Source organism: Podarcis bocagei, assembly GCF_964188305.1.
Source record: "Podarcis bocagei genome assembly, chromosome: 12".
NCBI classification, from domain to species: Eukaryota; Metazoa; Chordata; class Lepidosauria; order Squamata; family Lacertidae; genus Podarcis; species Podarcis bocagei.
In genome coordinates, this window is record NC_138137.1 from 26,144,403 (window position 1) to 26,169,126 (window position 24,724).

The 24,724-nt window shown below is 42.7% G+C and overlaps 2 protein-coding genes across 4 annotated transcripts; both read right to left on the reverse strand.

The window, feature by feature from the left end:
- Positions 1–466: 466 nt before the first annotated feature.
- On the reverse strand, positions 467–11,017 carry FAM221A (family with sequence similarity 221 member A). Of its 2 annotated transcripts, none has more exons than XM_081164905.1 (7): positions 10,521–11,017; positions 9,436–9,609; positions 7,587–7,777; positions 6,788–6,994; positions 4,220–4,333; positions 1,717–1,805; positions 467–553 (listed from the first exon to the last, which is right to left on the reverse strand). In XM_081164905.1, the coding sequence occupies exons 1-7, from the start codon at positions 10,583–10,585 to the stop codon at positions 491–493; spliced, it is 903 nt and encodes a 300-aa protein (XP_081021031.1). In that variant the 5' UTR covers positions 10,586–11,017; the 3' UTR covers positions 467–490. The 2 variants fall into 2 exon arrangements, with proteins under 2 accessions (XP_081021031.1, XP_081021032.1); XM_081164906.1 differs by lacking the exon at positions 10,521–11,017 and adding an exon at positions 10,078–10,419.
- A 3,907-nt stretch (positions 11,018–14,924) lies between these two features.
- On the reverse strand, positions 14,925–21,882 carry CCDC126 (coiled-coil domain containing 126). 2 transcript variants are annotated; one of them, XM_081165013.1, is made up of 4 exons: positions 21,611–21,882; positions 20,285–20,358; positions 18,257–18,646; positions 14,925–16,492 (listed from the first exon to the last, which is right to left on the reverse strand). In XM_081165013.1, the coding sequence occupies exons 3-4, from the start codon at positions 18,492–18,494 to the stop codon at positions 16,314–16,316; spliced, it is 417 nt and encodes a 138-aa protein (XP_081021139.1). In that variant the 5' UTR covers positions 18,495–18,646; positions 20,285–20,358; positions 21,611–21,882; the 3' UTR covers positions 14,925–16,313. The 2 variants fall into 2 exon arrangements, with proteins under 2 accessions (XP_081021139.1, XP_081021140.1); XM_081165014.1 differs by lacking the exon at positions 20,285–20,358 and having other exon boundaries at positions 21,611–21,881.
- Positions 21,883–24,724: the final 2,842 nt, after the last annotated feature.

Genomic DNA, 24,724 nt, shown 5'->3' on the forward strand with positions numbered 1-24,724 from the left:
GTTAATTCCTTTCATAGGATGAAAATCATAACCTTAACAGTCTAATTTTATGAGTATTTTGGCCCCATGCTGTCCTTTCAAATCCAGAGTTTTTATCACTGGTAGCTTGATATTTTTATTAGAAATAGATAATGATCACATTTTAAAATTTTGAAGGAAATAAAACAAATCACCCTTTGACTGGTGTAAATTTTTGTAGAAGAAAAGAAGCTCCAAACAGCTAAAAGAACAGGAATATAATTTTATTATTTGATCTCTGTATTCAAACATGTTTTGCTGATACTTAACATGTGAGTGAGAAAACCATTGTCCTTGGCATATTCTATCTAGTTGGATATTATTTTTGCTTCCATGCCTAGAAAGAAATAGATGTACTACCACATATTATCTTATAGAAAAATCTTCACATACTGAATTCATTAAAGAAAACGTATCTAAACACTAATAAATCACAATAAATAAAAAATGTATTCTTTTGTTTTATTGGTTATCATGAATTTTTTGTCACTGGACGCTTTCCTTTCTGTTTTGCAGCAGCCTTTTCTTGCTTCAACTGTGATGAAAAAGAAAAAAGAAAACATTAAAATACATTCACTTATAAAATAACCTCTTTTGACTTAAAGACCTAGCCAATTATAAAACAAAGCAGCTTCAAGGAGTGAGCTACGCTCATTTTCCTGCCAAATTTCACATTGCCTGTACTTAGCTGCAGCCAACCTAAGTCCAGCCACTTTTCTACCCTATTAGCATTAATGCCATTTCTCACTGTGAGCCACTCTGGTGTGCTATATACTTTCTGGTTTCTTCCTTCTTTTCACCACTTCTTTTCACAGTTGAAGTGGATGGCCACTACAAAGCAAAACCAAGATCAGAGTACAGTAGACCCACCAGATACGAACTTAATTTGTTCTGGGGGTCCGTATGTACCCCAAAAAGTCCGCATCTAGAGGCGCCATTTCTGCGCACGCACATGGCGCAGTAGAGTGCTTCTGCGTGTGTGTGGCAAAACCCAAAAGTTACATTACCCGAAGGTAACCCACGGGTCCACTGTAATGTTGAGACTGCAACAGGAGATGGTGGGAGCACAAGGAAAAAATAATCATTGTTGCTATTATTAATTTATTTATTTGCTACTTAATGCTCAGATGGTTTACAAAACATGAAAACGTAACTGCACAACATTGTTAGAAATACAGACTATTTAAAAAAAGACACCATAATTAAAATATACAATAAAACAATTCCCTTAAAACAGCACAGCAATTAAAACAACAGGCTCTGGCCAAGAGATCAAGTGAATGCTTGGGTAAGCAGGTATGTCTTCAAAAGCTGGTGGAAGGCCAAGACAGAGGAGGCCTCTCATATTTCAACAGGGAAATTATGCCACAATACCAGAGCCACCAGGGAAAAAGCCCACCTCTGCGTCACCGCAAGCCAATACTAAGCAAACTTACCACAGGAAATCATTGCTCTCGGTAAATCCATTTGACCAGTTTGCGGTGTTTATCTGCTTAAATTTCTATCACTTAATAAATTATGAGAAACCTGATATTTCCTTCTCTACAACCACATTTGATTCTGAGATACCAATATAATGCCCTAAAGTATTTTAACAAAGTTATATAGAAATTAAAAATGTCTCACATTCAGCAAAAGCAAATTATCTTCAGCTTTAAAGAAATGCTTTTGCTTTAAACTACGTATGCAATGGCTTACCCGTTCCTGATACTGTCTTTCAAAATAAGCCATGTCATCTTCGTCAGGTTTTCTTAAAGAGGCAACTTGCATTGCTGTACTTGCACCTCCTTAAAAGCAACATACTTTTAATTAGATAAATTCTAGAATTGTATCAGGGCAATATCAAATGTTAGTCATACTCAAGTAGATCAAGGGGTCTTCTCTGTTGAGTATGGCTCAAGTGGATATCATCTCTTGTTCCAGAGATTCTCAGATCAGAATGTATTAAAATTGCATTTCATTAGAATTTCGTAAGCATACTTACTGGAAAGCAAAACTCACTGAAATCAATTGAATTTACAACCAAATAAGCATGGTTAGCACCTCTAATCTCTCCTGTAATCACACTTGCCAGCACATGAAATTGAAAAGATAACTACCATCTTGAATTAGCTTGTTTGACAAAAGAATATGTGTAAATAAGGTTCACTCCTGCTTTTGACTTGCCCTCATTGTTCAATCCTTAGAACGTCAAACCAAAACATACTAGCAAATGCATCAGCCCACCTCAAACACCTATTTATAGGGACAGCATCCATGAGAAAATGTATCCCAAGTTTAACACCAGACATGGTAAGGTAAAAAATGTAAGGGTAAAGGACCCCCCTGGACGGTTAAGTTCAGTCAAAGGCAGCTATGGGGTTGCGGCGTTCATCTCTCTTTCAGGCCGAGGGAGCCAGCGTTTCTCCACAGACAGCTATCTGGGTCATGTGGCCACCATGACTAAACCACTTCTGGCACAACAGGACACTGTGACGGAAGCCAGAGCACACGGAAACACCATTTACCTTCCCGCTGCAGCGATACCTATTTATCTACTTGCACTGGTGTGCTTTTGAACTGCTAGGTTGGCAGGAGTTGGGACAGAGTAATGGCAGCTCGCCCCATTGAGCAGATTCAAACTGCTGACCTTCTGATCGGCAAGCCCAAGAGGCTCAGTGGTTTAGACTACAGCACCACCCACATCCCTACTGCACATAGTAGTTTCTCTCAGACCCTCTGTCATCTCCCTCTCCTCTTCCATCAACTCCCTGGACTCCAACTGTACAGGGAATCCTGGAAGGAAGCTTATTCTAGTTGTCAGAACACAGGAACTGTATTATGTACTTCCCAGTCCTCAGAAGATCACATACACCCCCTTGCTCTCTGCCAGAGTACCCTACCAAGTCTTCATTACACTCTGCCTAGAGTGACTTGAGTTTTCTTTTTCTGTTGAATTTGCACAAAATGACTAATGCAGTTTGGGTTGGCCCAGAATGTTCTACCACTTGAGGCAAAACAGAAAATGGTGCCGCCCCTTCCACTGCCACCGCCCTCCCCATAATCTCTTCCGCCTGAGGCAACCGGAGGCAGCCCTGGGAAACCTTGGCATGCTGAAGGTGGCAGGGGAGAATACAGTGGTACCTCAGGTTACAGACGCTTCAGGTTACAGACTCCGCTAACCCAGAAATAGTACCTTGGGTTAAGAACTTTGCTTCAGGATGAGAACAGAAATCGTGCTCCGGCGGCGCGGCGGCAGCAGGAGGCCCCATTAGCTAAAGTGGTACCTCAGGTTAAGAATAGTTTCAGGTTAAGAACGGCCCTCCAGAACGAATTAAGTTCTTAAGAAGAAGAAGAAGAGTTTGGATTTGATATCCCACTTTATCACTACCTGAAGGAGTCTCAAAGTGGCTAACGTTCTCCTTTTCCCTTCCTCCCCCACAACAAACACTCTGTGAGGTGAGTGAGGCTGAGAGACTTCAGAGGAGTGTGACTGGCCCAAGGTCACCCAGCAGCTGCATGTGGAGGAGGAATGGAGACATGAACCTGGTTCCCCAGATTACGAGTCTGCCGTTCTTAATGACTACACCACACTGGCTTAACCCGAGATACCACTGTGATGGAGGCTGGAGAAGAACAAGCAGTGGTGGGGCTCAGGGGCCCCACACCGCCCGAAACGGCAGCGTGGGGCTTGCATCCGCCAGGCGTACTCCGAGGGCAGCTTGCCGCGGCACCCCTCTGGGCGGATTGTTGCGGCGCCCCCCACCCTGGGCGGAGCGCAGATCACTGCGGCGCCCCCGTGGACGGCTCGCCCCGCCCCCACCACTCTGGGTGCCGGAGCAGCTAGCTACGCCCCTGGTGGGGTGACAGAGAAATCAGGTGACAAGCGCAGCAGGCAGCTAGCAATGCATTCCTCAGAGGCTCAGATCTGCCACATGTACCCACTCCCAGGTGATTGCCTCACTGAGCCTCATAGGTGGGCCAACCTTGTATAGAGTACCTTTCCTTAACTAGGCACTCCAACCTCCTAATTGCTGAACCGTCCCAAGAGCAAACACATTTTAAATGTGTGCTAAACTTAAATCCCCTAAAGGCTGCAACCATTACACCATCGCTGATGCTAGGTCACGTATCTGGAAAGGCAGAATTTATTCAGCTGCTCACAGTGTATTTAATCAGGCAACACATTGACTACTTAAAGAAAGAAAAGTAATTCCATTACCATCTGTTAACTGGGGATGTCCTTGCGTAGAACTCGAAGGTCCCTGCAATGCTTTTAGGAAGGGATGATCCATGTTGGTTACAGGAGATTCTAGGAACTGGATGGAAGGTGCTCCTTAAAATGAAACCAGCAGTTTAGGGAGAAGAAATCCAAATTAACCAGAAACATGAAGAATTGCAGCCACCGATGAAAAACAAATTAAAAATGTTGCTGATTCAGTAAGACGAACAAGAAGCAAGTCCAACAAAGCTAGACAACTCTGTCTTGAAAAAGAAATGTGGTGATCTACCACGGAGATAGAAAATGGCACCCTGAATGGAAGACCAGTTATTGGTCTCATTAAAAAACACTGAGCATTTTAGAATTATACTTGTTATTAAATTAAAACAAATGTTTGAAAATATAGATAAAAGCATAACGAAAACGGGTGTGTGCCAGATTTATTACTTTGGCTGTGGAAGGAGCTAAGTGTAATATGCCCATGGCTCAGATTTTATCACTTGCTGTCTGCCTATGTTCTGTTAATTTGCAGCTGATGTTTCCTATTTTGGTGGTGGTGGTATTCAGCATTTAATTATTATATTGTTTCATGTGCAATTCCTCCCTGGGGTCATTTGAAATGGGGGGGGGTTTATAAATTGTGCAGGGAAGAGCTCTACTATTTTGGTCACAGGCTGTGCAGCGTTTTAAAAGAAAGCACCAATCACATTAGGCCTGGAAGAGCATGGGCAGTCATGATAGTTGCTACGAAATGGGCCAGGATTCCTAACTTTGTATTTATTTAGGAAGAAGGGGGCAACATCCTGCTGCTATAGTTTCTAAGTCATCTTCAGATACAGCTGCCTGTACTACAGTCAATCCTCAAGGCTACAAAAATGTGGATAAGAATGACAAGACCCCCTCTGCCTCAGAGCCCTTGCAACAGATACAAATGATAAAATCAGGGGTCAGCAAACTTTTTCAGCAGGGGGCTGGTCCACTGTCCCTCAGACCTTGTGGTGGGCCGCACTATATTTTGAAGGAAAAAAATGAACAAATTCCTATGCCCCACAAATAACCCAGAAATGCATTTTAAATAAAAGCACACATTCTACTCATGCAAAAACACCAGGCAGGTCCCACAAATAGCCCAGAGATGCATTTTAAATAAAAGGACGCATTCTACTCATGTAAAAACACGCTGATTCCTGGACCGTCCGCGGACCGGATTTAGAAGGCGAATGGACCGGTTCCAGCCCCCAGGCCTTAGTTTGCCTACCCATGATAAAAATGCACTCTTCACCAGTGCCATTATCTGCTTTTCCAGGACAAAGTAGGCTTAGGAGAAATCCATGGATCTGTACCTGTTTTGCTAGGATGATTAGTACTTTACCCAAAAAAGACACAGCAAGTCCCCCATGAGAACTTGTTTTCTTTGGAATCAGTTTCAGGTTATTTATTATTTTACTTTATCACTTGTCCCCAGCTTCCAAACTGATATGGGGTTAACATGCCAAGAAATACAGAGTGGTAGTCAACTAAGTTTTACTCAAATATTTGAAATGAATTAAGGCAACTAAATCAAGTCTATCAATGTCAAGAAGTCCACAGTGAGTAAAATTTAGCTGAATACCACCCAGATTTGGGAATCATCAGTTTGGCCCATAGCTGTCAAGTGTCCCTTATTTGAAGGGACAGTCCCTTATTCCAGGGCCATGTCCTGCTGCTGCCCCTTATTGATGGATGTCCCTTAAATGTCCCTTAAATGATGTTCCTTAAATTTCAAAGGAAGAAACTCCTCTTCCTCCCTCCCTGCCGGCCAGGGAGGAGGGAGGCTCCAACTGTGTTGCTTGGCTGTGTTGCTCACCCAATAAGAAATCTAAGAACGACTGGGGGGTGGAGCTTGCATGCCTTGTGTGTGGCTAGTTAATGCAAGCTGAGGGGGGTTTTGAATGCTGGACGCCATTTTGTTGCACATGCTGCTGCAAACTTTGCAGTGCAAAGCCAGGCCAGGGAGCCATCCTAAGTTGAGGCTGCATAGGCCTTGTGGTGCATGTGATTCAGATTCTATTCAGTTGAACCTCTGGTTACAAAGTTGGTTGGACAGTGTTCTCAGAGCTACAAGCATGAGTTTGACCAGACTGCAGGAGGACAGGAAGACTGGAGTGCCTGGAACAGGTGAGGCTGCAGGTCCCTTATTTTGGCCGCTGGTCCCTTATTTTCAAATCTGTAAGTTGACAGCTATGGTTTGGCCACACCCAACTTCAAAGCTCCAAATTATCTCTTCCAATGGCTACATATGAATGTTAAACTGCATGGCAATAAGGCCAAGGCTTGAGGGGGTACCACAGGTCAAATCCCATGGTGCTGACCTAGTCTTTCCAACTGCACATTGATAGGAAAAACATACCATTCATTTTGTGGGGCATCAGACAACCGGATTGGTACCTCTGCACCTATATTTATAATTTAAAACTACATAGACGTTGCAATCTGTTTAAATTATCTGATACACTTTGGAACTATCAATAAAGCAAAAAACAGATAGATGTAAATTCAATTTTTCATTTCAAGTCCCCCGATTCTTACCTATCCCACTGTCATCAAGTCTCATGTATCCTTCTGCTAGTGAACTAAAGCCAGTTAGTCCTCCCATGGCGGCATATGGGACATCTTGCCCCACTGGTTTTCCTTGGGCTAAGCGTTCCTCTTTTGTTTCCACTACTGTTTCATGAGCATATGTTGGCTGCCCACATCCACAAGTAAAGCAACTGTGAAACCCTGAACATTTGGAACCTAATTCAAAACATTTTAAGACAGCATCAGATAGACCAAAATATTTGACTCCCTTTCACTCAGTGGCAGTTTTGTTTTGAGTATTTCCTCTCTGTAGCCCCAAATACACAAACAATTGCTACAGATGGAAACAGCTTAATAGGATGTGTAAGTGTATTATTTGAGTCCAGGGCAGACATGGTGTAAATCTAAGGCCTACAATATTTTGAGATCATAAATACTATTTATTCTACCGGTACAATGAAACATATTTAAACAATAATGTGCAGATGGACTCTACTTATACAGAAAGCTGCCAGTGGTAGAAAAAGTATCCTTCAAAAAGCCCAGGTTCAGACTCCCAAATACGGAAGTAGCATAAATCAGGAAAGGGTTTAATAATATGCAGATTTGGAATGTGAAATACAATGTTGAGCTTGCCTGCTGAATATGAGTTTTCTAGTTACAGAACCCAGCACATTTTCATTAGTACTCTCCACACTTACAAATATACATGGTTATAGTATCACACAATGCCTCAAGGGACATATCTGCGTAATGAAAAACTGCTACACTTACATATGACATGCTTATTTATCCAAAACTCACTTACATGTGTTGCATGGAAACCCAGGTGCCGCACTGTGCTGATCAGCAAAGTGCTTACATCTACAGCGGATGGGCTGAGTCCCATTGAGAGGAACGAAGTTATAAGATTTGCATGGGCAACGGCCCACCCTACAGGGTAAAGAAATAGGACGTTCCTTTGGGATCTCTTCAAAGTCTGTTTTGTGTTGTTTATACCTGGGGGAAGCGAAATGTAAACATACTATTCAGTGATCATTTGTTTTATTTATTTATCATTTATTTAGAGAATCTGTACCCTACTCTTCAGGCAAAAAGGCGGACCTAGAGCAGCACACATGAAATCAAAACAAGACAAGACATGCCCTACTTAAATTCTTAATTTTTTATATTGTTGTTGTTGTTGTTGTTGTTGTTGTTGTTAAATACAATGCACAAGGGGGAAAGGACAAGGAGGAAAAAGGAAAATAAAACTCAGGCATCAATTTCTAGACGGCTGTTCCTATATTGAGCAGCTGGCACAGTTCAGAGGCAGGAGGTGGAGCAGGGCCTCTAGCAAAGCAGATGCGATGAGCGTGGCTTCCTGTCTCTCCCTCTGAGGCAGCCTGATAGCTGCTCCCAGATGATGGTTGAAGGGATGGGGAGGCTTGATGGAGGTGGCCTGTTGCAGCAGAACTGATGGAGTGAGCCCTGCTTCTCCGCTGTGCCACTGCTGGAATGGCTGTCCCCACACAACAGTTGAGCTTTTAAAAAAATATTATTCTAAGCAATCATGTCCCAATCTTTTATGAATGGGACCAGGTTCAATAAACCACTTTATTGAGGTTGCCACCAACCCAGCCTCTCTCTCGAATCTTCTGGCACATAGAGAATTTCTATGGTAGTGAGTCAGTCTTTTACTGTGTGCTAGTCTTGCCAAGAAAAATTATTGCTGCTTCTTCAAAGCCATGACTGAAATAAGTCTGAACATTACATGTGCCAGGGGGGAAATGAAGGCGCATTGTAATGTTAAAGCCATTGGTAATGCTAACCAAGGTTTATAAACCAATAACAAACTGTGGCTTACAAGCATGGTTTGTTTGTGGTCAATAAACCATGGATAAGGTGCTGGGCTGGATGTTCGTGTTAAACCCTCATTTAGTAAGCAATTGTCTATAAACCGTAGCTTAACATTATGTGGACCATGGCAGAGGGGGATCCCAGTAAAATATTTAGACACTTAAATTTGTAGACCATTCAATTTATTTGGAATATACCTTTGAATGTCATCGCAAGGTACTTGAAACATAACCTGAAGGTGCTCTTTTCCATTTTTGATGCATTTATAATTTACAGTGGTGCCTCGCAAGACGAAAAGAATCCATTCTGTGATTCTCTTCGTCTAGCGTTTTTTTCGTCTTGCAAAGCAAGCCCATTGATGGATTAGCGGATTAGCGCTATTAGCGGCTTTTAGTGGCTTATCTGCTGATCGGATCAGCTGATATGCGGCTTAGCGGCTTAGAAAAAGGGGGGAGGAAAAAAAACCAGCAGGAACTCGCAAGACATTGTCGTCTTGCGAAGCAAGCCCATAGGAAATTCGTTTTGCGAAGCACCTCCAAAACGGAAAACTCTTTCGTCTAGCGAGTTTTCCGTCTTGCGAGGCATTCGTCTTGCGGGGCACCACTGTATATGGAATATTATGAAACAATTTTCCTGATCTAAGAAATATTCTAAACCGCCCTGTGATCCTTGGATGAAAGGCGGTACAGTAATTTAATAAATAAAAACAAATGCTTCCTAAAGCTTTGCAAGCCACAAGTTCTCAAGCTAACTGCACAACAAAAAAATACTTCCTTTGTTGAACAGGAAATGTCTATGTAGGGCACAGAATGCCTCACCTGTGAGTACAAAAACATGGGGTTTCCGGGCCCACAAGTTTGCAGTCCATGCCAGTTGGTGATCTCCAGCTCACAAACAGTCTGTTTTGTAACCGTATTGGTAACATTTTTTTCTTGTACTTTTCATATTCTTCAGGAGTAAAAAGTTTCCCTCCATCATCTTCGCCTACAATTCTACGAAGAAGCGTTGCATGTTTAATTACAAACATCAATGTTCTGATAACACACACACACAAAAATTAAGACTGTTGAAATGGCTGTGGCTTGGGAGAAAGGGAAGAGACAATCTTGGAAAGCCTAGACTAGGAAATGTTTGCCAGGTGTTCTATTTCTGCTCATATCTATGTCGCAACATCAAAATAGTGCTATGATCCTCAGCATATTTCATGGAACATTCCCATTTAACTGTCTCTAACTGGAGGAAGCGGTTGAGGGCTTCATTCTTTAAAAAGGCTATAAATCATAAAGTTTAAACATGTATTCCATACGACTTCATATCCTAGGACCTAGTCACTCACACCTTAAACTAAAACCTATAACCGATTTCAACTCACCACAAAAAGTGAGTCTTTAGATTCGGTTGGATTAAATATTCTTTCAAATTCTTAACAATCAGAGGCTAGCCCTGTTACAGACACCCACCTTGTTAAAGCAAGACTGGTGCCCCACGGACAGCTCTCTTATGTGTTTTGCTCGCTGATTGATTGTGGGGGGGGGGGGGAAGAGAAAACCTCAAAGCGTCTTACAAAGAGATAAAACAATAAAATCATGCCTAGGTGGCGCATCGCTCAGGAGTATCACGCTTAGCAGTGAAGAAGGCAGGTTGCCAGGATCTGTGCGGAAAGACGGTCCTTTAGGTTGCTCGGGGTGAAGGACGTGCCCTTTGCACATGCTCAGAGGGCCCCTCGTGAGTTTTGGGTTTTCCAAGCGAAAAGACTTCGAGCCCCAACAAAAAGTGGAGGAGACCTGAGCGGAGCGTCCCGTCCCCTCGGCCCGCTACCTACGCAGTGGCGATCGCCGCCAGCGATCCCCTCCTCCCCCCCCCGGCGGCCTTTCGTCCCCCTCCTCCCCTCGGTCCCGCTCACCTCTTGTATTCCAGGTATTCGTCTATGGCCGCGGCGGCCCCCGGTTGCAAAGTCAGCCGCTCCATGGCCGGGATGAGCCTTCCCCACGGCCGGAATTCCCTACCGAAAGAGGGAGGCACGCGGCGGCGAGGGCTGAAGGGCCTCGCGGGAGACAAAGAGGCGGCCCTCCCCTTTCCCTTCCCCGCCACCAGGAGAAGCGGGAGAGGCGGCTGCTTCGCCAACCCTCGCCGTTTGTTGGGTCTCTAAGCGACGGTTCCAAGCGCGCCTTTCAGCGCCGGCTTTCGCTTTTTGCTGGCGGGGTGAGAAACCCCTCACGCCTCGCTAACTCCCCCTCGATGGTTCGAACTTAACCCAGTTTAATATTATTATAGGCAATCCTAAGGCCCCAATTATAAATATTCATAAATGCACACGTATCTGAAACCATGTGTCTTGAGAGCAATCCTGAAGCCATTTTGACCTCAAATACTGTATTCCTCTGCGGTTAAGGGAGGCAAATGGAGAAAGCCAGCCCGTTTTCTCCCCTCCCCTTTACAAATCCTGTGCTAAGAGCGTCTTTGTGTATGAATAGGGCGAGCCTGTGACCTGGATTCAGTTCAAGTAAAGTAATAGTCCCATGGACTGCAAGAAGATCAAACCTATCCATTCTTATGGAAATCAGCCCTGAGTGCTCACTGGAAGGACAGATCCTGAAGCTGAGGCTCCAATACTTTGGCCACCTCATGAGAAGAGAAGACTCCCTGGAAAAGACCCTGATGTTGGGAAAGATGGGGGGCACAAGGATAAGGGGACAACAGAGGATGAGATGGTTGGACAGTGTTCTCAAAGCTACCAACATGAGTTTAACCAAACTGCGGGAGGCAGTGGAAGACAGGAGGGCCTGGCATGCTCTGGTGCATGGGGTCACGAAGAGTCAGACACGACTAAACGACTAAACAACAACAAAAGTAATAATAAAAAAATTCTTTCCAGTAACACCTTAAAGACCAACTAAGTTAGTTCTTGGTATGAGCTTTCGTGTGCATGCACACTTCTTCAGATATCTGAAGAAAGAATTTTTTTATTTTGACTATGGCAGACCAACACGGCTACCTATCTGTAACAAAAGTAATAGTCATCACAAAAGGATTGCCCAGGCAATGCAATCAGGGACCATTCTTAGGTATCCTGGCAGACAGGATTTCTGCTGTAGACCCACCTCCTATGATGTATGTGTGATTTTGGGGTGCTCTTTGGCTAAGTGGGTTGGGCAATGTCAAAAGGTTCCTGCACACTTTTCTTCAGGGTCTCTCCCTCCATGGAAGGAGGGGAAGAGAACTCTGTTGCAACAGAAAACCAAGCCTTGCTTTCCACTGGATCCTGCCTCCCTCCATCCATTCTTCTCTGTCTGATCATGGACTTAGGGGACCCATGGAATCCCATGGGGAGTTGAGGCAGCAAAAGCCAAACCCCAATTTTTACATCAATATGTATAACACACAGAGAGAGTTTTAATCCATTTTAAAAGATGGCTCACACGACTTCAGTTGTGCTGCAGACTTGGAATTTTAAACTCTCAAGGTAACAGCAAAACGCTTGGACCTGAGGAACGGAATCTGAACTCAGCTCGCTGCCCTCACTCATGGTTTTTTGGACCCCAGGGATCTGGTGGCAACACCCTCAGCCTTGCCACCTCTTGTGTCCCCAGGTAGCTGCTACCACCCTTATGCACTGGAAAGAAAGCCCTGCAGCCTAAAAAAGCTCGTAGACATTTTGTGAGGGATTTTTGACTAAAGTGTCCTCTGGCTTGATTGCAAGGAAAATTATCACAGGGGGACCGGGGTGGAGTTCCCCTCCTGCCTGGCCACTGGCAGTGTTGGTTCAGGCTGTCCTTGCCCTCCCTGAAAGCATTCTTCACTCCAGATCAGGTCCAGGAGCAGAGCTGGTGACGATGTCCTGCTACAAACATTTAGTAATGTCTCATTATTTACATTTGTTGAGACTAGCAGCAGAAGATGTGGCTCTTTATTATTTTGATATTTCACCTTTTATATTAAGCTCTCCGTACAATTCATTAATACACAAATAATATTGCCTCCCCCCCCAAAAAAAAATCAAGCTAGAGAAAGAACACGGAACCAAAACATTAGTTTCGGTTTCTCTGTAACATATCCAGGAGAAAAGACAAGCTGCTTTTAAACTAAAAAGGAGCTCGCCTCCTCAAGCGTGAGAGTTGCTATGTGAAAAACTTTTTTTTTTTAAAAGTGCTGTATTTATTTTGCACACAGTTCTCTTAACTTCCAGTTCAGCCCCTCTCTCATAATAGGCCTTGGCCCAGTATACTTGAAGGAGCATCTCCACCCCCATCGTTCAGCCTGGACCCTGAGGTCCAGCTCCGAGGGCCTTCTGGCGGTTCCCTGACTGCGAGATGTGAGGTTACAGAGAACCAGGCAGAGGGCCTTCTTGTTGGTGGTGGTGCCCACTCTGTGGAACACCCTCCCGTCAGATGTCAAGGAAATAAACAACTATCTGACTTTTAGAAGACATCTGAAGGCAGCCCTGTTTAGGGAAGTTTTTATGTTTGATGTCGCTTTTTTATTATTAATATTCTGTTGGGAGCAGCCCAGTATTTATTATTGTTATTATTATTCAATGTAGCTGAATGCTGCAAGATTTAGGAGAGATGAAATAAAGTGCTTCTTCATCCCATGCATAAACTACAGAATTCACCCCACAATATGTGGTAACAGCCACTAACTTGGCTGACTTTAAAAGAGAATTAGACAAATTCATGAAGAATAAAGCTTCAAATGGCTACTAGCTATGATGGCTATGATCTACATCCAATGTTGTATATCATACTTTCGGAATCACTAGTGGGAAAGAGTACAATGGCACTCAAAACCTCCTTACAGACTTTCCATAGTCTCATAGGCTGAGCACTATGAGAAAAGAATTCTAGACTAGATGGGCATTTGGCCCTGATCCGTCAGGTCTGCTCCTGTAAATGACTAGTGGAGAATGTCACACAGCAAAGAGAAATTCTGAATCAAACCTTCAAAGGTGGTAGATAAACGGGTAGACTCATTACATAATGTAACCCAAGGATTCATACAATACTGGCCTCTTGTATGTTCCCTTATCCTCATGTTAAGAGATAGACTGTCCCGTAGCTTGTGAAAATGTACTTTGAATCAAGTCCCAATTAAATTTCCTGACCAAAAAAAGTTTCAGGAGGCTTAGAAATGTATGTGCTCAGGAATGTAGCCTTGTGATATAATCCTGTGAAATGTATACAGTGGTACCTCGGGTTAAATACTTAATTCGTTCCAGAGGTCCATACTTAACCTGAAACTGTTCTTAACCTGAAGCACCACTTTAGCCTATGGGGCCTGCTGCTGCCGCCACACCGCCGGAGCACGATTTCTGTTCTCATTCTGAAGCAAAGTTCTTAACCTGAAGCACTATTTCTGGGTTAGCGGACTCTGTAACCTGAAGTGTATGTAACCTGAAGTGTATGTAACCCGAGGTACCACTGTACTCCAAAGCTAGCCTCGCTGAGTTTAGCAAGGATTAGTCCTAGGTTTACGTCTGAGTAGAATAGAACAGTGTTTTTCAACCACTGTTCCGCGGCACACTAGTGTGCCGCGAGATGTTGCCTGGTGTGCCGTGGGAAAAATTGAAAAAATCGAAAGATTTTTTTAAAAAATAATGTCACATTTTCGCCCACTAGGCGGGTGCCGGACTGTGTCCACCCTATTTTCCATCCGTCCTGGGTGGGGATCAGATCGCATGGGATCGGATGAGAGCGGACAGGCGGTCCGCTCTCATCCGATTCCCCATAGAGAGCAGCGGGGCTCTGACATCTCCCTCTCTGCACACAGTGCGGACACGGAGCTGTCATCCGCCGGCTCAGCGGGGATCAGCGGATCGATCCCCGCTGAGCAGAGAACAGTCCGCAACGTTTTTGTTTGCCATTAAAGAAAAAAATATTAAACCATGCTTGAATGTCGGAACTGGTTACTAAATTTTTTGAATCCCACCACTGATGTTAAGTGTTTGTGTTTATTTGATTTGTGTTTATTTGATTCCTATTCAAGAGAATTACTTTATATATAGTCAATATAGGCACAGAGTTAAATTTTTTAACATTTTCTAATGGTGGTGTGCCTCGTGATTTTTTTCATGAAACAAGTGTGCCTTTGCCCAAAAAAGGTTGAAAAACACTGGAATAGAATATACCATTAGTGTTTTTATTTACCAGGTCTAGCCTGTGATATGTGACTTCTAGTCATTTAATTTTTAAAGCAACAGTTAAAAGATAAGCCGTTTAAAACATGTAGAAAGCAACCACAGATTTTCATTTTGTGCAAAATCATGAATATACTCCTACTGAGGATAAGAACTTATTGGACACTCAAAACCTTTGACCATATATTTCACTTTATTTATTTTATTCTATCCAGATGCTATAATCATCTGCAGGGATAATAATTCAGGACGGTATATAATCTAGCACCGCAAATCTTGTTCTCCCTTTAAATAAAAGTTCTTTAAAAAAAAACCTACACAGCATATTTTAAGCATAAAATACCAAAACAAACCCTTTAGAGATAATTCCGTATAGATGCAAAAACTCAAGACTGGCACTTCATTTTTATAATTTAGGATACAAAAAGCACACTGTGTAACATAGTGTACCCTTGCTGCAAATTCTCTGCTATAAGGCTAACATGGATATAAGGCAATGTTCACCTTTGCTCCCACTCAATTTAAAGTCCACCATGGATGAGCTCGGGTTCAAATCCACCAGGATTTACTACTGTTTCACAACCAACACTCATTCAAAAGGCCATTGCAAAGCAGCAGTGCCCGAGAGACTGTACCCCTCTAGCTGATCTTTTCAGTAAGTATCAAGGTGTCTTGCTTCCCTTCATCTAAATCCAGTTTGTCACTCTTGGTTTTCTTTAAAAAGAGTAACTTAAGAGCTAGTGTTACATTCATCATAGGCTGTAGGATACTCAAATATTCACCAAAAAAACAATGGACGAAAAGCTAGCAGTGTTCAATACCTGGTAAGTGTGGCTTCTATCACTTAAGGTTTTTATCTTCAGTTGCTAAATACATACATTTATTTATTGTTAACAGCTATGTACCATCACAGATTATCTTTGATCATCTAAGCGTCCTAATTCTGTAGCAAGTGTGTGTGCACTTGGGCCGGTCGCCCTTTTAAGCTTTTACAAACGATAGTATTTTTAATACATTCTCTCTAGCTATTTCACAGATAGTGCAAATAAAAGACATTCTTTGGATCACCATTTTAGGATGTTATCCACAACATGATATCCATTGTAGAAATCAATCAACCAAAGGTGATGTTAAAATATACTTTACACATACATCAATTTCCAGCACTCATATTATAGGCTCATATTATCCTTCATTGCTATGCATTAGTAAACCAGGTCACAAGATTAAGCTAAAATTTCCAAAGATGTGTTAGATTTATATTTAAATAGATATTTAGATATTAAATCTACCTCTTTTTCATGATCATAATCTTCATGATTATCATAGAACCTCACATATGGATGTACACATTATCTACTTCCCTCACTACACTAGCTATGTTTCCAGCATCTCTTTTAAATAAGATGTTGTACAGTGTTGTTTTATGAAAGAGCTATCTTTAAAAGGTTTTAGAACTTGATATAAAAGAAGTTAGAACTGTATTCAGCATTTCCTGTTGCAACATGATGCAGACCTCCATGCCAACCATTGGTTTGTGGTTTTTTTCCTATTGTAACAGAACTAGACACCAGTCAGAATCACTTTGTTTACCCGTTTGCTTGTAGTTGCTGGCATCAAGTTCCCATTTGTAGTATTTGTTGCTGAGCCATTTACAACCATGTAATCAACCTTGTTTTCCAGTTTCACCAAGCGTTGCAAGATGTCATCTAGAAGAACTGCGATCGTTCGTTTTAGATCAGCTAGAGAAAAACAGAAACACAGAAAGGAATCCTGTCTATTTTGCACTCCACAGTGGAACTATTGATAGTGAAAGAAGCATAGGTGCTCGTACAGTGGTGCCCCGCAAGACGAATGCCTCGCAAGACGGAAAACTCGCTAGACGAAAGAGTTTTCCGTTTTGGAGGTGCTTCGCAAAACGAAATTCCTATGGGCCTGCTTCGCAAGACGACAATGTCTTGCGAGTTCCTGCTGGTTTTTTTCCTCCCCCCCCCCTTTTTCTAAGCCGCTAAGCCGCTTATCAGCTGATCCGATCAGCAGATAAGCCACTAAAAGCGCTAAGCCGCTAATCCTTCAATGGGCTTGCTTCGCAAGACGAAAAAACTGCTAGACGAAGAGAATCACAGAACGGATTCTTTTCATCTTGTGAGGCACCACTGTACTAAAGGTAAAGGACCCCTGGACAGTTAAATCCAGTGAAAGGCAACTACAGGGTTGCAGCGCTCATCTCGCTTTCAGGCCGAGGGAGTCAGCGTTTGTCCACAGACAGCTTTCTGGGTCATGTGGCCACCATGACTAAACCGCTTCTGGTGCGACAGGACGCCGTGACAGAAACCACAGCGCACAGAAACGCTGTTTACCTTTCCACCACAGCGGTACCTATTTATCTACTTGCACTGGTGTGCTTTTGAACTGCTAGGTTGGCAGGATCTGGGACAGAGCAACGGGAACTCACTCCGTCATGGGGATTCGAACTGCCGACCTTCTGATAGGCAAGCCCAAGAGGCTCAGTGGTTTACTGTGCCAAGATAGCTGAAGAACAGGAATTACAAAGGGAGATGCAAGTCCCCCTACAACCAAATTTTTGTTTTATTGGTCCTAGACCTACCCCTTTCCAATTGGTGCATTTAGGCATTGAATAACATATCTGGTTATATTGATTATTTATTTATTTGGTTCATCTAGGTTTTTTCTTCAGGAACAGTCACACAGAGAATGGATTTCTTATTCTTTCTCATTTCATTCAGTCCAACTGGCACAGAACTAGCCATCTCTGTGTGGTTTTTTTCTTCTTGTTGTTTATCCACACCACTGGTAGTGAGTTCTAGGAAATATTGTGCATGGCATATAAAAAGAATGACTGTGTTTTCACATATGCATTTAATTCTACCAACTGCTCTCTAATTCTGATACAGTGGTACCTTTGTCCCGAGCAGCTTAGCTCCCAAACAAATTGGCTTCCGAACGCCATGATCCCGGAAGTAAGTGTTCCAGTTTGCAAACATTTTTTGGAAGCTGAACATCCGACGCGACTTCCACAGCTTCCGCTTGAGTGCAGGAAGAACAGATTAAGTTCGAGAACCAAGGTACCACTGTATTCTACAGTGTACAGTTTTCAAAATTATATACCTAACCAATTCTAGGTTTTTTTCTCAATTTGATACCTTTACTACTTCTGTTAAACCTTTCCAGGTGTGGCATTATCTAAGACTACAAAATATGGATATATAATTCATATACAAATGAATATTATGTGTATCCTAATACCCTCAATAAACCAACAACTTTTCTCACAGATATAAAACACTGTGCATTTCTTAACCTCAGCTGAATGTGGGATTTCATAGCCATGATCATTTCCATAACAGTTTCCCTGTTAATAATTAGACAATAGTTCTACAAAATAAATAAGAACTTTTGAAAGTATGCTTGGTATTGCATTTCATAATTCTAAAATTAAGAGTTAAATAGAGACATGACCTCAAAGAAAGTTTATTATGTCTTACCGTATCCTGCCATCGAGACTCCATTACCACCATTCATGATATTCTTGTTTTCTTCTGCCAGTGCTCTAACATACCTTTTACTTAAGTCAAGTATTTGTTCACGCAATTCAGCACTGCTCTGTTGCCTTGGATGCTGAAAGGTGTAGCGGAGTAACATTATGCCCCAGATAAAACCAAACACCAGCAGAAGTAAGCTCAATTTCTGGGACACGTTTTTTCTCGAAAATGCAAAAAACATTTCTGAGCAGGCCAAAATGTCAACATAAGGAACCAAGGCTCAAGTCACAGTATTTTCATGGTAGTAAAAAAAATAAAAATAAAAATTCACAACAGAGTTACCCTTCCGGAGAGATCATTCTGTAAACTTTTCCCAACGGACATGGTTGATTCCTGAAACATTATTTTTAAAAATATTATCAGTCTTAAGTCTTTGTAAGATGAGCTTTATTATGACCAACTTCTAAATTTAACTTCACCATTCATCAGAGACACGTAAATTAAACAAAGCCTATGATTTGCCACTGGGCAGTCCTTAAAGCAGGTTCCATGATGCAACCTGCAGTTCAACCATTAACTTGTCTGGTATCTTTACTTTAGCTCTACATCTACTGTATTTTTCGCTCTATAGGACGCACTTTTCCCCCTCCAAAAATTATGGGGAAATGTGTGTGCATCCTATGGAACGAATGCAGGCTCCTTGGCTTCAGCAATATCAATGCGAAGCCTCCGAAGCTCAGAGGGAGCGCTCCCTCCGCGCTCCGGAGGCTTCGCGTTGCTATCACTGAAGCCTGGAGAACAAGAGGCGTCGCTGTGCGCTGACCCCTCTCGCTCTCCAGGCTTCAGCGAAAGCAATGCGAAGCCTTCGGAGCGCAGCGCAAGTTCCCGCTGCGTTCCGGAGGCTTCAGGTTCCTTTCGCTGAAGCCGGGAGAGTCTTGCTCTCCCGGCTTCAGCAAAAGGAACCCGAAGCCTGAGGAGCGCAGCGGGAACTTGCGCTGCGCTCCGAAGGCTTCAGGGACAGCCACGCGCAGCCCCTCCGGCAGGGAGAGGCTACACGCGGCTATGGCTTCTTTAGCCCCGCGCAGCCTCTCCCTGCCAGAGGGGTTGCGCATGCCTATGGCACAAGCCAAGACAGCGAGCGGGATGGATCCCACTCGCTGTCTTGGCTTGTGCCATAGCTACGCGCAACCCCTCCGGCAGGGAGGTACGCTGCTCTTTGGGGGTGGGGGGGAAATAAGATTTTTTTTCTTGATTTCCCCCTCTAAAAACTAGGTGCGCCCTATGGTCTGGTGCGCCCTATGGAGTGAAAAATACGGTATAGTATGGGAATAACAATGGCCTACTTTACACAATTCTTGTAAGACCAAGAGAAGGTATATGAAGCACTAGGAGCACATCAGAAAACAGTGAGAGAGAGCAATCCTGTACATGTTTACTCAGAAGTAAGTGCCACTATACACGCTGTGGGAAAGCTGTAGCCTTCCAGATGTTGCTGGACTAAAACTTCCATCATTCTTGACTATTGGTCATGTGTGCTGGGGCCAATGTTAGTCCACTTCCATCTGAAGGGCCACAAGTTCCCCACCACTACTATGTGTACCTCCATGAGAGCACATCCCATAGAAAACAATGGGACTTACTTTTCTATGTAAGCATGCACAGAATTGCACCGTCATTCCTAGGTAACATTTAAGCTGCAGTCCTAAACACATTAGAATCTGCAAAGCAAGCACGTTGGACAAAGTGAGACATCTTCAAAATGTATAGGATTGTGCTTTAAGTCTTATCATGGTTGTTATAAACTAAACATGTTTTAATTAATAATGTGCCTTATCAGATTACTCCATTATTTAATCAAAACTAACAAATAAAAATGGCATATTATCAAAATCACAAAACAGGTGCATTTTGGAGATAAATATAATTTACAGTTTATTTGCTTTAATAAAACTATCATTTGAACTGGAGTAGCCCAGAACTGATCAACAGACTGCAAGTCAAAAATGCTAAAGGCAGTATAAGTTAACTTACATTAGCTAGTCTGATGCTTTCTTTAGTTATCAAAGCAAATAGCTCAACTGGCAGCCATTTAGATGATGGGGAATCTTTCAAGAGAAGAAGAAAAAGTGAGAGTTCATTTAGTTTGTTACCACTAGGAATTTAGATATAATTGAGAAAATATTATGCAAAATAAAATAATCAAATTTCATAGTTAATCCCTAAAACTGCAAAATACTTAAAGTTCAAATTTGAAATTATTAATCATTTACAATATAATAAATGACTAACCCACTCACCCCAATCAGTATTTGGGCTGTTACCTCTAGGTCACATCTATGCATGTGAAAAATGAATCCTAGCATAATCCACATTCTGCTTAAACCTCAATTTCTAATAATAAACAATTATTTCGTAATACCTATTATATTTCTTTTGTGCTTTGTTTATCAGGCTTTATTATTTTTTTAATGGGCCTGGCTCTGTAGGAGACGTAAAGTTCAAAGTTACACAAAGCTCTTCATCAGGCAAATTTACCATTTTTGCTACAAAGTACACATTGCATTGAAAAGGAGGAAAGCAATTCCAAACCATTATGATTTACAAATTGGGGAGAGAATGATTACTTAGATACTTGCTATCCATCCATAGACAACAAAGCCAAGCTGCCTGATCTATACCAAATGAATACATCTAGATAAAAAGTAAGGCAGATGGGCTACATCAACCACTTCCTAGGTCATACTACAAGACTCTCTCAAAAACAGTGTTTCGTTCACGTAGCAACATTTATGCAGCACTACTGTACTCCAAACTGTGCAATAAATCTGAATAAAGAGTTCCATGTAACACAGAAGTTTGTGTATTTTTACACCAGGCAGTGTACACCTATCTTGTACTTGAAAGAGTGCGATCCCATATACAGTATGTCTACTTAGTAGAAAGCACATCGGAGCTCAATTGGGCTTACTTCCAAGTAAATATATATACAGGATTGCGCTATTAGTCTCGGGCATTGACCTGGCCAAGTCTTTGAGTGTAACAGATTAAAATAATCATGAAAGGGATAGTCAACCGAAACATAACGATTCAGTTAAGTGTAAGTCTACCATCGGCAGGAAGTCGGTCTAAAAAAGAACCTTGCTCGGTTTTGTAGCCTACAAACAGTAAGCTGAAAAAAGAGAGAAATGGCGGGGAGGGGATTTCTAAAGGCACAGGAGAAATTAGGGATTCGGGACAGGAGAGCCGGAACACAACAGCCTCTCTTTAAAGAGGGGAAGTTGCCATTGCGAAAGAAGCATGAGGTTTTGCCTGGAACGCGTCACCTCTGCTTCAAAGGAAACAAACATCAGATCTTACCTTGCAAGCACAGCTGGCTGAAAACGCAGGGCTGCCCAAGGGCCATGGGCAAATGTCCATCAGCATTTTATGCTCTCCAGCCCACTTAAGCCATATAGGCAAGCGCGTCCGCCCTTCCGGCCCGCGATCTCCTTCTCACCCAGATCACGCTCTCCGATCCTCAATGGGGGTTACCATGCAACCCCGCACGCTCCGCCGGAGCTCTCCGCGCGCACGGCAAACGCCCCGGTTAAGCTCCGCCCGCCGGACGCCAGCCTCCGCTTACTGCGTTGTACATAGGAAGACCAGCGCGGTCGAGGCGCATGCGGACTTCACTTCCGGCTACTTCGGGGAAGGGGGGGGAGAGCACCGAATACGGAGGTAAAGTCTCGGATATAAAACTAAACATCAGTAACATCAGTGATGATGGACCGTGTATGTCTGATCTGACGTTTCATCAGAAGTTTTTACTCGTTGCAATCCGAAAGTTTGCATTTCAGCTTTCAACCCACGCCTAGTTTCGTTTTAAATGCCTAATAGGCTTTTCCCCCTTACCCATAAATACTAATTTACTTAAATAAATAGTATATTTCATGAATAGCAATTATATTGGCAGTTTTTGTCAGCTAGAGGACTCCCACGTTGTGTCCTGTCATTTCGCCTATTTGTCCAATTATTATGCCTCACTGTCTGTTTGATAATCTTGTTATAGTATATGTTGCCAATAAATGTGCTGCTGGGTTAATCTTATCCTCTGCAGCAGTTATATGAGACAGGTGCAATGTATTTGGTTCTCCAATTCCATCAAGTTTGTTGTGAGTCTTTTGACTTATAAACCCAACCACCTCTTTTGCTAACATAAGACCTTAGGATTCTAACTGTCCAGAATCCAGTTTTACACTGCAATCCAATTCCGTCCCACTGAATTAACACCCAATTAAATATTTATATGATTTCAGCCTTACTTTAGGTGTATCCCAATGGAATTTCCCCCACTCTCTGAAGAGCACTCACTATCATATAACACAAACTGCTTTTGAAACTCTTCTCAATTACAAAAGGAGTTTCCTGGGTGGCATTGGGGAGCTGCTATTTTAGAAACCCAAACCCAAACTTCCCTCATGCATGCATAATTTGTGAAGTAATTAGGCCAATCAAAATAGTAAACTAGCTTTTTTTGTCCAGAACTCATCACGAGGCTGGATGTTAAGCAAAGGGGAATGAGGAGAAAGGTGATGGTTTGGTATTAAATCTTATAAAGTCTCCATTGGTCTTAAGAGTGTGGGAGGATGGGAAAGAGATGATTCCTATTTTTTTTTTTAATATATATATAATCCAGCATACTGTGACTGCTTGGGCAATGCATGCTGCTCACAAGTCAACATGTGCAGGCATGTCAGACAAGAGAATAGGCCTGTGGTATCTGAAGAAGTGTGTATGCACACGAAAGCTCATACCAATAACAAACTTAGCTGGTCTCTAAGGTACTACTTACGGGAAGGAATTTTTAAATTTTGTTTTGAGGCCTGTTACAGGGATTGCAGAGGTGGTGGGCGAGTAGGCAAGGGAGATTACATACCTAGTCCTAGGTCACTGCATAGCCTCTGACTTGCCCATTACACACTTCAGTCACTTTCTCCAGCTCACTCCTAAAACAAGAGGCTTTAAAAAGGAAGTCTCTCCCTGGTGTTAACAGCAATTGATGCAGTTGGCAGAGCCCTTCAAGGGTTGCCATGTGCCCTCTTTTTCCAGGACAAACCCTCTCTTTCAGGGGTAAAATTTGAGACAAATTGCATTTACAGTGGTACCTCAGGTTAAGAACTTAATTCGTTCTGGAGGTCCATTCTTAACCTGAAACTGTTCTTAACCTGAGGTACCACTTTAGCTAATGGGGCATCCCCGCTGCCGCCGCCACGCAATTTCTGTTCTCATCCTGAAGCTAAGTTCTTAACCCGAGGTACTATTTCTGGGTTAGCAGAGTCTGTAACCTGAAGCATCTGTAACCCGAGGTACCACTGTATTTGCTTTGAACGGCCATCATAGCGTTCTCTTTTCTGCTTTTCAAAATATGGCAACCCTACCTCAGGCACGTCCAACTTCTAAGAGACTGTGATCTACTCCCACTATATATATAAAAATATATATATATATAAAAGGCAGTGATCTCCCCATTGGATTGACCAGAGTTGTTGAGCTTTTTGGGGGGGAAGAGTTGTTGAACTTTTTGGGGGGACAATCAACTGAAGTTGTTGAGCTTTTTTGGGGGGGCCATCAGGGTCCCGCAATCGGCTGGATCGTGGATCGACCGGTTGGATATCCTTGCTATACCTCATCCCATGACTTCACATGGAAGTGAGCAGTTGAGGGCAAATATGGCTGGAACATCGTTACTGATTTATTATGACTTACAAAATTTATAAACAGCTTAATTGCAAAAAAAACCCCAAAATAAAAATCCCTAAAAGTGGATTACAGAAAATAAAAACAGTAAACTCAGGAAGAATTTAAAACATACTAAAGTTAAAATACTAAAACCAATTAAAATTACCTGAACTTTCTAAGCATCTGGGTAGGTTTGTCTAAACAGGAATGTTTTGGGCAGGTACCTGCTTGATCTCAAGAGTCAGGGAGTTCCAAAGTGCAGCTGCTCCCACACTATGAAACTGAGTTATTACAAAAGTGGGATAGGTATTATGTGGCACCTGTCATGGCCTTTAAAGAGTGTGTGTGTTGTGGAGCTTCGAAGCTAAAGGGATCATCGACAGTATCTATTGGTTTATAAGCTACAGTGTATATAGAAGGAATGGACATCTGGAGATAATGTTGCGTGGGGATCCTGCCCGAACTTACACAGGAGTTAGTCCAGCCTAGAGTCAGCTGCCTTCGCTCCCAATGTAGATGCTGTGGAAATCCTATAATATATAATACATCCTTTATTACAAGCCCTACATGGAAAGGCAGCAGGCAGGAGCCACATTCCATGTTCATATTCCTCCACAGATCCAGAGGAGAAAGAAAGCCAAGGCTTTGAACCCAGAAACAAAACAGCTGTTAACTATAGACCCAAAGGAGCTGTAATCACTACAACGTAAGCCTAGCAACGGCCTAAACAGGAGGGGCTGCGTGGACTCCACT